Below are 13,052 nucleotides of genomic sequence, written 5' to 3' on the forward strand. Positions count from 1 at the left end.
AATCCTAATAATATGTCTTTAACTCTTGCTAATCTCCCTTCCTAAGAAAGTTGTCTGTTTCAGCAGGCTCTTACGACGTTTTGTTTTCACTGTAACTTTTATTAACTGTTATCTTCTAAGTATGGCTAATGATTAACAAGTAAGTTACGTTAAGAAAAATCTTGAGATAAATAATAGTATAGTCGGTATGCAGATATGACAAAAATCCTGACTGTCAACTGTCTGAAATTTGGGAAATTCTATTCTAAGAGCCATGAGAAGCCACTGATTAAATGAGACAATAAATATTAAGCACTTAGCACTTGCCTACCCAAGACAGCTTCATTCACTCTTTCAGGCCTGTGTTGGGCATTCGTGGAAGTGACATTCAAATGAGGGCACAGATGCTAACTAGAACTTGAATCTACCCTTTCAGACGGTGAGCAGTGACCTAAGGATGGCCAAGAAGAGGGGTAAAGGAGCTGAGTGGCAGAATGGGGAGCTATTTTAGATCAGGGGCCAAAGAAGACCACTCCAAGGAGGTGACATTGCAGCAGAAATCCGAAGAAAGTAAGAATGGGTGTCTGGGGGAAGAGCATTGTAGGCAGAAGGAATAGCAAGTGCAAAGGCCCTGGGCTGGAACCTACTTGGCCTGTTCTCCAGGCAGGAAGGAGGCCACTGTGGATGAAGCAGAAGGGAGCTGGACAGTGAAATGATCCAATTTGCATTTTGTAAGATCTGTGTAGCTGCTGTGCAGAATAGACGGTGTGGGCAAGGGCAGCGAAGAAGCTCTGCCCTGATCCAGAGGAGAGGTGATGGCAGCTCACACCAAGATGGGAGTCCTGAAGGCAGGAGAGTGGAGTGGGGTGAGAGGTCAAATCTACAGCACCTGTGACTGGGTGCCCTGTGAGGGAAGGAGAAAAAGGGATTCAAGGAGGATTCCTCAGTTGGGAGCCTGGCAGGAAACAGCAAGAAATCTCTTTGGGTCCTGTTATGTTTGGCATACCTTAGTGCCCCACCAGGAGACATAGGGAGGGGGCTTGGACAGAAAGTCTGGGGGTGGGGGGCAGGTCCAGGATGGGGAGGGAAATATGGGAGTCAGCATAGAGTGGCATTTAGAGTCTGAAGACTGAATGAGACTACCTACCAAGGGGTGAGTGTAGACAGACGCCTGGGGCCTGAGGGCTGGAAGTGTGGGGGCCTGGAGGAGGGAAGAGTCAACCTTGTCAAATCACTAGGAGGAGACCAAACTCTCATATGGAGTTACTGGAGGCGGGGACTATTTTCCAGCTCTCTGGGACATGCACAGCATCTGTATACACATTACATATATGTCGGTATGGCTGTATGTGCTTCTAAACGGTCGGCACTGTTACCATCCTGGGTTCTAACAATAATAAAATAACACTTCCGGTGTGCCAGGCTTTCACTATGCACTTTATACATAGTATCTCACTTCCTCTTCCGCAATGAACCACAATTTGCAGCCGGGGGAAAACTGAGGCCCAGAGAGGTGAGGTGACTTGTTCAGTGCTGCACAGCCAGCAAGCGGGGCTGGTAGCCCGGCTCCAGAATGTGTTCTTTTTCTTTCTTTCTTTCTTTTCTTTTTTTTTTTTTTTTAAGATTTTATTTATTTGACAGAGAGAGACACAGAGAGAGAGGGAACACAAGCAGGGGGAGTGGGAGAGGGAGAGGCAGGCTTCCCGCTGAGCAGGGAGCTGGATGCGGGGCTCAAAACCAGGACCCTGGGATCACGACCTGAGCCTAAAGCAGACGCTTAACAACCGAGCCACCCAGGCGCCCCCAGAATCTGTGTTCTGACCCCGCAACTTCTCCAGCTGGCCTTTGTCACTCTGCATCACAGTTCTGAGGTATCTGTGTTGCCAGGGTGTGTAGACCTGTCCCACTCAGGCCATTTACTCTCTGGGGAGGCATGGGTCGTGCGCGTTCTACCAGACCAGTCCGGTTTGCTGGGCGTGTAGGTTGTTTGCAATTGGTGCCAGTCTGGACAGCCCAGTAGTGAACACGGTCCTGGAGCCTCCCGCTGCAGGCTTGAGGCTCCCTGGAGAATCCACTGATCAAGGGATAGGTGACATTTTTGGTTTTCACGGCTATTGCCCCATCAATTACCCCCCGGAGGGCCTGTCCCAATAACCCAATGCCATGTAAAGGTGTGAAAACCCCAAATCTCATCAGAGCTGGTTTTTGTGACAAATGTTGCCTATTCTGAAGGGTGAAATGGGGGTCTCGGGAAGGGGTCTATCTTAAAGGGAGGTGCGTGGGGGAGCTTCTCCTGTCTCCCACCGCATCATCTCCAGCCCCCAGCCCGGAAACCCCCTGGGAGGCAGGGTCAGGGATCAGCCAGGCCGCTTCCCGGGAGGAAGGAAGGGCCAGGAGGTTCCTGCGACAGGATGCGCAGCGAGGCCCCCTCCCCAGCCGCCAGGGACTTCCCCGGCGGGCTAGGTTCTCGGGGGAGTTGCTCCCACGCGAACGCACTGAACTGCCGCGGGGGGGGGGGCTCCCGCCCCCGCACGTCCCACTGGGGAGTTATGGGTCAGGACCCCGAGTGGGTGGCGCTAAAGTCTCCCATGTTTCCCAGAAAAGAATCAGGTGGCCATGGAGGCGAGCGAGGCTAGATTCCCCTGGGGGAGCCCTGAGGGAGGCGGGGAGTAGGGAGTGGGGCGGGTGGACCAGGCAGGAGGGGATCCGGAGGCGGGCGTTCTGGGGCGGGTCCGCCCTCCACCGCACCCTCCTCCTCCCACCCTAGGGCCACGGGGTCAGGTCCCCCGGGGTCGCAGGAGGCTCGCAGCGCCGGAGCCAGCCGGCTGGAGGCGGGGCGGCCGCTTTCCCGGAGCCTCCAGCCGCCCTCACTGCCCGCACCTGCGGCTCCTTTGTCCTCCCGACATCCACCCCGCCACCCGCCCTGGGGCAACGCCTGACAGCCCCTCTTAGATCAGCGGAGGGTAGATTATGAGCGTTTTATCCTCTGCGGTGACTGAAATGGAGCTGGATGAAGCCGAAGCAAATAACGAGGGCTCTCGCGGGCATTTCTAAATCTACAGCCGCCTCGAGGGAAAGCTGTTTAGAGGCCCACTTCACAGATGAGGAAACTGAGGCTGGTAACTCACCTCCCAGCCTGAGTCACACAATTAACCCGCCAGAGATTAGAACAGGGGTATAAAGAGCGCTCCAAAGCTCACCTCAGCTCCCCCGCAGGCCGTAGGGCCCCCGCCAAAGCTGATTCTGTTGGTCAAGTGGGGTGGGGGGGGTGAGACCTGCCGTCCTTCCAAAGTCTCCAAAGGAGGCATGGACCTCCCAAATCCGCCTGGGGCACTGGACCCAGCAGTATTTCCCCCCAGACGTCTCAAATTCGTCAAGTACACCCCCCACCCGAGTTGTAGAATTTCGAAGAAACTCCTAAATATGGGGGAGGTTAAGGAGTCGGAACACCAGAGCACCCAGCACGGAAATGCTCTGGCAAAGAAAAGGGGGCCCAACCCCATCCCGCCCACTCTGCCCACGTGATAGCCGGTCAGACCGGTTTCTGGGGCCCCAGCAAGCCGCCGCCAGCTCCTGACCCCTTAACCCTGCCCCTCCCCCACCAGGGAAGAAAACCAGACGGGCAGCACTTACTTTATTCAAATGGTCTTTATTTTATCTGGCGTTTCTAGCAAAAGGCCAGATAGATGAAGTTAAACAGAATTCACCACAGTAAAGGTAAACAGACCTCAGGACGCCCTGGCAAGAATCTTCCCCTCCCCAAATTGGCCCAGTCCCACCAGCAACTGGTCCCAGCTCAGCCTTACAGCGCTTTAAACACCCCCACCAATTTCTGTGATTCAGACCAGGATCGTCTGGGTTGTGTGTGTCTGAGGGATGGTCACGCTTGAGATTGTGAATATGTTCCCACCTCTAACGCACCAGATGACAAAAATTGTAACCTGAAATTAGATCAGCCCCCCCCTCCCCCGCTATTCGCCCGAAGGCGCAGGGGCGCGGGGCACAAACCCGCAGCAAGCGGGGCGACGTGACTCAGGACGCCCTCCTCCCAGTCCCCAGGGCGATCCACACCCCAGACCCTCCTCCCAGGCCCCACACCCACGCAAGGCAACAGGAAGCTCCCCACGTCTGCCCCATGACGCAACGATGACCGCTTGCACAAGTATGTCATTGGTGGGGGAAGGGGAGCGCCTGCCTGGAATTCTCTGAGGTTGGAAATGCAAACACCAACTACTGAAAAACCTTGAAAGGGCAGCACAGCTCCCAATAAAAAATAAAAGTCCGACCCTGAGGAGTTTCAAGAACCAAGCCTCCCTGCTCCCAGTCCCAGAAGGAGAGGGAAAGGTCCACGTCCCAGTCCGTTAAGACAGCACCTGTGGGCGCAGCAGGTCTCGGCGGAAGGCGCTCGCGCTCCCGGCTCAGGCTCCTCGGCGCCGCCGCGGCACACAGGCGGCGACGGCTCCCCGAGGGCAGAGTCCCTCTTCAGGCCTCTCAGTAGCCCGGGCGGCAGCTCCTCTCCATCGTTTCGGCGGGCACTCCCCCGGGGGTGGGCCTCGCCTGCGGTCTGCACACTCCGGCCGACGGTTCGGCCCGCGCTCTGGGCTCCGGTAGCGCCGCTCGGGGACCCTCAGAAGGCCACCACGGCCCGCACGAGCACGTTCAGCATGCTGTCCGCCGGGCGACAGGCCGGCTTCGCCTCGCACGCCGGCGGCGCCGTCGGGGGGGCGGCGGGGCTGCAGTTCAGGAGACCAGAGAAGCGCCTCTGTAGGACGCGTGCCAGGTTGGGGAAGGCGCCCTCAGCTTGCGCGGGAGGTGGCTGCAGGCGATCAGGGACCTCCGAAGAGGCTCCTTCCTCCTCCTCCTCTTCTAGACGGGCTTTCTTGCTTGGGACCAGTCCGACGTCCCCGCCGTCACTCAGGCTGCTGTTCCGCCGCTTTCGGCTGACTTTCGTGGGGCGCGGGGCACAGAGGGCTGGGGTCTCCTCCGCTCGGGGCGCCTCCCGCGTGTCCATGGGCTCCGGAGAGGACTGCTCACCGTCGGGGGGCGCTGCCTCGGCTACAGCTTCCGCTTCCCACGACTGGTGCAGGCGAGGATCAGGCGAGCGGACGGGCGGCAAGGGCACCTCGGGCTCGTGGGCTTCCACCTTGGCTGAGAGGTAGAGCTCTCGGGCGCTGCGCATGACCAGCGATAACTGCAGACTCCGGTGCAGCCGCAGGCCACCGCGCTGCATGCGCGAGTGGTACATCTTCCACACCGACAGAGTCATGATGCGTTGCGCCTCCTTCTGCACTTCCATGGCGGCTCGACGGCGGGGGCGAGGGCGGCGGGGACTCCCTGGTTGGGCAGGACAGGTAGCAGGTGCACTCCGGGCAACGCGCTCCCTCACGCTTCTCCCCTCACGCCAACCCACGCTGTGACACCGCTAGGACGCACTGTCCTGGCGCCCGCCACCCGAGCCCTTTTGTACCCGGAGTGAAGTCACCGAGACGCCCCGCCCAATCAGAGAGCCGCATCCGGGCTTCCCAACGCACCAAGGCAGGAGACTCCTTAAAGCGACAGGGTGGAATTTACCGAGTCGGGGAGAAGGGACGGGAGTCGGGGCTAGGAGGAGCGTCCCCCAGTCCACGCGGAGCTCTCGGGTGGTCTCCTTTCTCAGGGCCCTCAATGCACTAGCGCGCAGGCCCAGAGGAGGGGGGCCGCGGATGTGGGGCAGAGTCCACCCACGTGCTTGCGTCTGAAACCCCAGCTGGTTGTAGGCGGCAAGTTTCCCTTCGCGCCGGGGAAGACCGGGTTTCGAACCGGTACATCCCCCGTGGGCACAGTTCCTAGCATCTACCAGGTGTCTGATATTTTTTTGAATCAGTAACCGATTAATGTTTTTTGAATCAATAACCGTGCTAACACTAAGCACTACCCGCCAGGCGCTGTTAAGGGCTTTCCTTTACTAAATACCTCATTGGTGCCTCACCTCCACTCCGCGGAGGGTAGTGTTATACCTGATTTCTTCAGGTGGGGAAATCGAGATAGAGTGATTGGTTCAATATTTGCTGAACGAACAAAGAGGCCACGGAGGCCTCCAGCTCTTGCGTCTCTAGCCTAAGCCAGCCCTCCTCACTCCCCTGTCTGTAGGCAGTGAGGCGGCGGGCAGCGCGGCTGGCTCCAGGACATAGCCGCCCACTCCACGGGCAGCGGATGTCTGCAGACACGAGCCCAGCCCGGGCTGCCATTGATGCGTCCCACACCGTACATCCCCCCCCCCCAGTTTCCCTCTACACGAGCTCCACGGGTGGGCTGGGTACTCGCAAGACCGAGGACCCGGCAACGGGACAGTCCGGGTGAACACGTGGCAGCGCCCCTGGAATACACGGCTCTGCTCCGCCTCTGCGCCCCGGGAAGCGAGGTTGGGGTAGGAGCTGTAAACTGAGCAACGCGGAGACCGAGCAGATAGAGGGAAAACATCGGCCCCCACCTTCCGCTACGCCCTATCGCTCCAAGAAAACCTATTCCCAGTTCCTCCAAAACAAGATGCAGAATTGTTCCTACAGCTCCATTCATTCGTGGCAAGGGCCCTTTAAGGGAAGGCTCCTCTCTCCCCCTCCCCCAGCCGCCGACAGGCGGGCAGAATCTTCCGGCCACTGGAAGCGCCAGACTTCCACGACTAAATTTGGATATAATGACGTAGGGCAGGCGCGCGAGCCGCTTCCGGCTGCCCATATAAGGACAGGGGCCGGGATTTCTACTCTGAGCTGCGGCAGCCTCCTTCCGGGCGGGCGGGGGCGGTGCCTTGGCCTCGGAACACGCCCCCTCCCTTACCCTCCCCCTCTCCCGGCAGGTAGGACTGGCTGTAGTCCCCGGCTTCCGGACCAGAGTCCAGCCCCGCGGGCTCCCGAGACGAAGGAGGCGTGATGCCTCCGGGAAAACCCCCGCCGGCAGATAGGGGCGATCTCAGGGCTTCCACTGACGCCAACTCCCTGAGACCCTCCACAAAGACCTCGCCAACACAAGGGGCGATTCTCTGAGGATCCCTTCATCCTTGTTCCGCCATAGAGACCCCCACAATTATGTCTCTCTACAAGGTTCTCTCCCAGGTATTTCTGCTTCTCCCCCCACCCCCACCCCCAGCCAAACCATGCATCGTTGGAGAACCCTCACGCACCGCCCTCCGGCCCCACCCCCCCGCCCTTGGGTACTTAGCAATTATTTGCTCTTAAAACTGTCCGTATTCAGCATTCCTGCCACACACTACGGCGACCTGCTGAGGACGCCCCCGTCTCCCCCTGCACCACTTCGGCGAATCCATAATGACATCCCCAGCCCAGGAACTATCTCTCAGACTCTACGCAGCAACTCTGAAGCACAGGGGCACACAAACTCTCCAAGATCTTCAGACATCTCGCCCAGTGTCTCCAGAAACAGACGGCGACCCCACTCAGGTGATGGCTCACCTCCGACAAAATGCATTCCCGGAGACCCCACACAGAGCGCCCCTGTCACACAGGGGTCAACTCTGTGAGCCTCTCTCCAGACATTCCTGGCCCCTTGCCAGATGCAGACCCCACACGCAGAGGACTTCCTTGTACACACCATCCTCAGCCACCACCACACCCCCTCCCGCGACTGCCCTCCTCGCACCCAGACTCCACACCCCGGGAGCATCTCTGGGGCCCCCACTCAGCCACCCCGCCCCAGGGCGATCTCGAGGCGCCCCTCCTCCGCAGGAAAAAAGAGGAGGGCAGAGTGCAGCAGAAGAGTCCAACAAGACTCCGCACTTCCATCCCGGTGGGAGAGTGGAGAGGACCACCTCTTCCCCCACCCTTTCCCAACCCTAGGCTGGGACTATCTCCCAGGGGCGAACCAAGGTGCAGGCTCCGGAAGTCTGTTAAGAGGATTTCGGAATCCAATGATCCTCCTCCCCACCTAGAATCTCTGATTTGAAGGAGGTTATTATTATTCACATTGCCCCAAAAGGAAACAGGTTGCGCAGCAACAAATCGAGGGGCCGGGTCTCGAACCGACAGATCACGAGCTCCGACCCCCAACCCAGCCAGACATAACTGGGACATTGCTGGGGGCGGCGGGGTACGCAGACGCGAAGACTTCTCTGCCCACAATAAAGATGGCTGTGGAGAAGGGCGGAAGTTTCCGCACTTCGGGCCTCCGAGGCCTCTCTTTCTACCCTGGCGTCCCTGCTCTCGATGGTGGCACGGGTCACGTGACGGGGGCGGGGGTGGCGGCGCGGTCCCCTCTACTGGGACCCGCTATCAAAGCCGAGAGGGGAGGGGGGGCTCGGCCTCGGGCGGGGGGAGGTGACATGTCTCTCGAAGACCCATTTTTTGTTGTCCGCGGGTGAGTGACAGCAATGAGGAAGGGAGGAGGGTGCTCGGTCCCCGTGCCAGCTAGTGCCCGCGTGCCCGCCAGAGCGTGCTAGTTGGTCTGGGCAGGGCCGTCGGGGTGCGCGGATCAGGGTAGTAGACCCGTGGCCGAGTGGGAGGGTATCCTGAGCCCCCCCATCATTTGGGGGCGCAGTGGCGGGCGGGAGGACCGCCTGCCCCCAGCCGTGACCGCTGTGTGTGTCCCTGCCCGCAGTGAGGTGCAGAAGGCGGTGAACACGGCCCGCGGGCTGTACCAGCGCTGGTGCGAGCTCCTGCAAGAGGACGCGGCGGTCGGCCGCGAAGAGCTGGACTGGACGACCAATGAGCTGCGGAACGGCCTTCGCAGCATCGAGTGGGACCTCGAGGACCTGGAGGAGACCATCGATATCCTGGGGGGTTGCAAGACGTCCTGGGAGAGCCCACTGCTGTGGCAGGGGGCGGCTGGATACCGGGGAGGAGTTAAGGGCTTGAGGCAGAGGAGAGGGTTGTGTCTGGCTTTGGCCTTGACTCCTGACGCGGGGCTTACGCATAGTGGAAGCCAACCCAGGAAAGTTCAAGCTCCCAGCCGGAGACCTGCAGGAGAGAAAGGTGTTCGTGGAGCGGATGCGGGAGGCAGTCCAGGTGAGGAGAGTTTCCGGTGGCCTGAGTGTGGGGAGGTTGGGGTATCTTTACTCACTGATGGCGTCCTCGCCCCCAGGATATGAAGGACCATATGGTCAGCCCCGCAGCCATAGCCTTCATGGAGAGGAATAATAGAGAGGTAAGTCATCCAGACCCAACATCCTCACCTGAGCCTCTCAGAGAGACCCTCCCCTTTGCGTGCAATCCTGACCCCTCTGTGTGTGTTCACCTGTCCCCCTTGCATGTCTGTCTGTCCCTTCTGTGTCAGTGCCCATCTTCTCTGTGTGCAGTTTTCTCCTGGTTGTGCACCTGCCTGCTCTTTCTGGCTGTGAACACCTGAGCCCTCTCTGTGTATATAATACTTTTTGCCTCCTGGTGTGGGTCTAGATGCCTGTTTCCTTTTTCTTCTTTTGTTTGGTATGTTACTGTTTCCAGGGTGTATGTATGCCTACTTTTTTTCTGTGTATGTACCTGGGCATCTGAGCGGGTGAACTTGGCCTCTGAGTGGATCCCCCTCTGCGGTCGGCTTGCATACCATCTCCCTCTGTGGGTGTGCCTGCCCATGCCTTTTGTGGGCACTCTCCCAGCTGCCTCTGTTGGCACACTTTTTCCTTCTGTGCTGCGTGTCCATTCTTTGCATGTTGTGAAACCAGCCTGTCTCCATCCCATCATGGAATCTGGGAGAGGGGGAGCTGTGAGGCCTGCGCAAGTTTAGAGTCTTGTATCAGTGCCCACATGCTTTCCAGGTGTGCTGCCTTGAGGATTCAAGTCCAAATTCTTAAATACATCTGTTTATGTGATAAATGTTCTCCATGGATTAATTCGGTAAATCCTCATTCCAGCCCCAGGAATTTCCCCCATTTTACAGATGAGGAAACTGAGGCACAGGGAGGTCAAGTGATATGGCCTTGGGGTCACCATGCTAGTAAGTGGTGGGTCTGGGGAACCCAGGCTATCCCATTCCCAAGACTACCTTTCTAACAACCATCTCGATTTGCCACAAACCTGTGTCTGACTGTTCCGAGTGGCCGTCTCTCCCTGAACCTGTGGTCTGTGCGCACATAGATGCTGACAGGCAAGCTAGCTGCCCAGAAGTCATCCAGCGACCTGCTGGACGCCAGCATGGCCTCGGTCACCTCTCGTTACATTGAGGAGCAGCAGGCCACACAGCAGGTGTGTGTGCGTGTGGTTGGGGATCCTGGGCTGGAGGAGCCTGGGGACAGCTCAGGGCCCCTTGCTGACAGCAGTTCCCACTCCTCCTGCAGCTGATCATGGACCAACAAGATCAACAGCTAGAGATGGTGTCTGGGAGCATCCGGGTTCTGAAACACATGTCCGGCCGTGTTGGGGAGGAGCTGGATGAGCAGGGCATGTGAGGCCAGGATCCTAGGGGTGGGCTGGGAGTCCTGTTAGCAGCACTGGTGTGCACAGAACTTTGGGGGCTGACACCGTCTTGGTATCGACAGCATGCTGGATGCCTTCGCTCATGAGATGGACCACACCCAGTCCCGGATGGATGGGGTCCTCAGGAAGATGGCCAAAGTATCCCACATGACAAGTGGTAAGTCCCCTTTGGGAGGCAACTGGGGTTGGGGAGGGGGCTGCAAGGGTGGTACCCCGTCCCCCTGTAACCTCTGACCCTTTTGCCCCCAGACCGCCGACAGTGGTGTGCCATTGTGGTGCTGCTGGGGGTGCTTCTTCTGGTTCTCATCCTGCTCTTCTCTCTCTGACCCCGGCCCTCCCGAGGGCGCTCGTCTGTCTAGCCGGGAGAGCTGGCAAGGTCCTGCCCCCCCCTGGGAGAAGGGGTTCCTTCCTCGGGAGCTGTCCCAAGGTTCTCATCCAGAGCCAGTGGGGCCTTCAGGGCCCTGGGCCAGAGCCCCTGTCACTGGGCCTGTCTCAAGTGCGCTTAGGAGGTGGTGGAGGCAGGGGAACCTCAGACACACTCCTCCGCATTTCCACTCTGATGCCCCAAACTGTTTGCTCCTGTGCCTTCTACACGTGCTAATTTGGAAATAAAATCCCAGCCTTTTTTTTTTTTTATACACATTTGTATCCTACTGCCTGTTGTCTTGTGGCTCGTTGAGCGGGACTCCCGTGGAAAGCCCCCTGCTTGCACGCACCGTGGGGCCCAGGCGTGTCCATATGTGTGCGCGTGTGCCTGCGCGCCCACGTGCCTGTCAGGGATTTCAGTGGTCAGGATTTGGTGCAGAAAAAACATTCCCATTTATTTCTGGGTTTCACCACTGATAACATCGAACCATTCCAACCCTGATGCTTCCTTGAGCTTTTGAAGTTTAGCTTCAACGTCTGCTTGTTTTGGGCCCACGTAGGCCAGCCCCCTAGCCATGGAGCCGAGCGGTCACTTCTGAGGGGCCCCAATAACACTGGGCTCCGTGGCACACCAGGTCACTAAGGCAGCGGTTTTTCCAGAGCTTGCCCAAGTACAGAGTGGTTCCTGTGAGCCGGGAAAACTTGGAAGTGCGGTGACCCTTAGCCCACCGTCTCGGAGGTCTGCATCCTGCGAGGTGCGCGGTCAGGCCTCAGAACCACGGGTCTCAGTCGCCCATTTACACATTGCGAAGTGCTGCCTGTTACAAGGATGTCGTTAGCCTTAGGCTCATCTGTCAAACCATAAAAAGAACCAAATAGATAGATTCCCTTTTTGATGCAAACCCACTGCTATGATTTGGGTTCGCCTGATCTTTCTGTACTTAGTTTCAGGTCTTCCTGGGGTTAAAAGACAGGACTTCTGGAGTCAGACGGGTGTTTGCACTTACCTGGGGTTGCCTACGTGTCCAGACAGACAAGACTTCCTGTTACCTGAGGTGACTGGTTTTTTTGTTGCTGCTGCTGGCTCTCAAAACCCAACTTTCTGGCAGCTGAGGCTGGGGCTGGTTTTCTTAAAGTTCCCCCGAGCCTCCCTGGGAACTGAAATCCCACTTGATCATCTCCCCAAGATGTCTGGGTGCTCCCCCTAATCAGGGAGTGGACAGGCCTGGCCTGGGCAGAGGACGAACCTTCCTTTCCCACCTCAAGGCAAATTATCTTCTGACTCGATGGGACCCCTAGTACTGGTGAGTAACCTTCCCGTGCTACTAGAAACATTTCTGAATTGGGGGACCCTAGGGCCCATCTGTGTCTTTTCCATCTGACTCGAGAACATTTTGTCCTTCTCTAACCTCAGGGCCTACAGCTCTTCAAGGTATGTTAAAGGACACCCGCTGAATTTGACTTGCCATCTCCACTTCTGTGTTCCCTCTTCTGACACAGGAGTGCGTGGGTACACTGGCTCAGATGCGGTGAAGGGTGTGGGTGTGTCCAGGATGTGTATCTGGGGCTGGGGGTGTCGCACAGCCACAGAAGGGGAGCGAGCCAGTGGGCCTGTCGTGCAGCCAATTCAATGGAGGGCCCTCTTGGAGGCGGCGGACGCAGGTCTAGGGCGCCCACATGTGCACAACACCCCGGGCGTCGTGTCTATACACACCAGGGTAGCCAGAAGGGTGCTGTGGGTAGAAGCTACTTTGTTGAGTTAGGCTCCACACCCAACGTGGGGCTTGAGCTCACGACCCTGAAGTCAAGAGTCATGTGCTTTACTGACTAAGCCAGCTAGGTGCCCCACTTTAAGTGGAAGCTACTGGCAGCTTGGTTTTAAGCCTGTTTCTCCCATCTGAAAGGGGGACACTGCCCCCCCCCAACACACCCACTGATGTTCTGCAATGTGATGTCTGGAATGGCTGTGCCCAAGTGCAGAGCCCTTGTGAGCAGCGACTGTCCCTTCCTGGGCCCCGTGTCCCCAGAGACCAGTATGCGGCAGGGCTGTTACAAAGGCGTTTAGTTTATTCTCATCAGTGTCACTGATATTCTCATGGTTCACATTTCCCAGTGCGGCTCCTCTCCTTACAGTAGTTAATGTGCAATCTCACTTACGGGCCCGGGGAGTGGGGGGTCGGCCCAGGGCGGGGAGGGCGTTGGCACTTCACACGGACAGGGCGGGCGGTCTGTCCTGCGTGAAAGAGGCGGGTGAGTGGGCGGCCGGGGAAGGTGGGGGGGCCCACAGTCTTTTTTTTTTTTTTTTTTTTT

At 58.0% G+C, this 13,052-nt stretch overlaps 3 protein-coding genes across 4 annotated transcripts in view; 1 reads left to right on the forward strand and 2 right to left on the reverse strand.

Annotated features, from left to right (window-relative positions):
• Window positions 1–3,612: 3,612 nt before the first annotated feature.
• IER2 (immediate early response 2) lies at window positions 3,613–5,438 on the reverse strand. The gene has a single exon (XM_040629221.1). The coding sequence runs from the start codon at window positions 5,273–5,275 to the stop codon at window positions 4,607–4,609; it is 669 nt and encodes a 222-aa protein (XP_040485155.1). The 5' UTR covers window positions 5,276–5,438; the 3' UTR covers window positions 3,613–4,606.
• A 2,725-nt stretch (window positions 5,439–8,163) lies between these two features.
• On the forward strand, window positions 8,164–11,016 carry STX10 (syntaxin 10). Of its 2 annotated transcripts, none has more exons than XM_008711728.2 (8): window positions 8,164–8,325; window positions 8,566–8,735; window positions 8,878–8,972; window positions 9,049–9,111; window positions 10,038–10,145; window positions 10,238–10,340; window positions 10,439–10,533; window positions 10,626–11,016. In XM_008711728.2, exons 1-7 carry the CDS (start codon window positions 8,291–8,293, stop codon window positions 10,525–10,527), a joined length of 663 nt encoding a protein of 220 aa, XP_008709950.1. In that variant the 5' UTR covers window positions 8,164–8,290; the 3' UTR covers window positions 10,528–10,533; window positions 10,626–11,016. The 2 variants fall into 2 exon arrangements, with proteins under 2 accessions (XP_008709950.1, XP_008709949.1); XM_008711727.2 differs by having other exon boundaries at window positions 8,165–8,325; window positions 10,238–10,344.
• A 1,773-nt stretch (window positions 11,017–12,789) lies between these two features.
• Window positions 12,790–13,052, reverse strand: part of NACC1 (nucleus accumbens associated 1) — a 6,292-nt gene continuing 6,029 nt past the window's right edge. Inside the window, exon 6 of the mRNA XM_040629223.1 lies at window positions 12,790–12,975. Within this exon, the coding sequence (XP_040485157.1) occupies window positions 12,879–12,975 (97 nt within the window). The 3' untranslated portion in view covers window positions 12,790–12,878. The remainder of the gene's footprint in view (window positions 12,976–13,052) is intronic.

The sequence above is a fragment of the Ursus maritimus genome, unplaced genomic scaffold (genome assembly GCF_017311325.1).
Source record: "Ursus maritimus isolate PB19 unplaced genomic scaffold, ASM1731132v1 scaffold_14, whole genome shotgun sequence".
NCBI lineage: Eukaryota > Metazoa > Chordata > Mammalia > Carnivora > Ursidae > Ursus > Ursus maritimus.

Coding starts and splice junctions, on each gene's coding strand:
- IER2 (XM_040629221.1), bottom strand. CDS start 5,275: ATGGAAGTGCAGAAGGAGGCGCAACGCATCATGACTCTGTCGGTGTGG.
- STX10 (XM_008711727.2), top strand. CDS start 8,291: ATGTCTCTCGAAGACCCATTTTTTGTTGTCCGCGG. Junction 10,146..10,237: donor AGCAGCAGGCCACACAGCAG/GTGTGTGTGCGT, acceptor CTCCTCCTGCAG/CTGATCATGGACCAACAAGA. Junction 10,345..10,438: donor GAGCTGGATGAGCAGGGCAT/GTGAGGCCAGGA, acceptor TGGTATCGACAG/CATGCTGGATGCCTTCGCTC.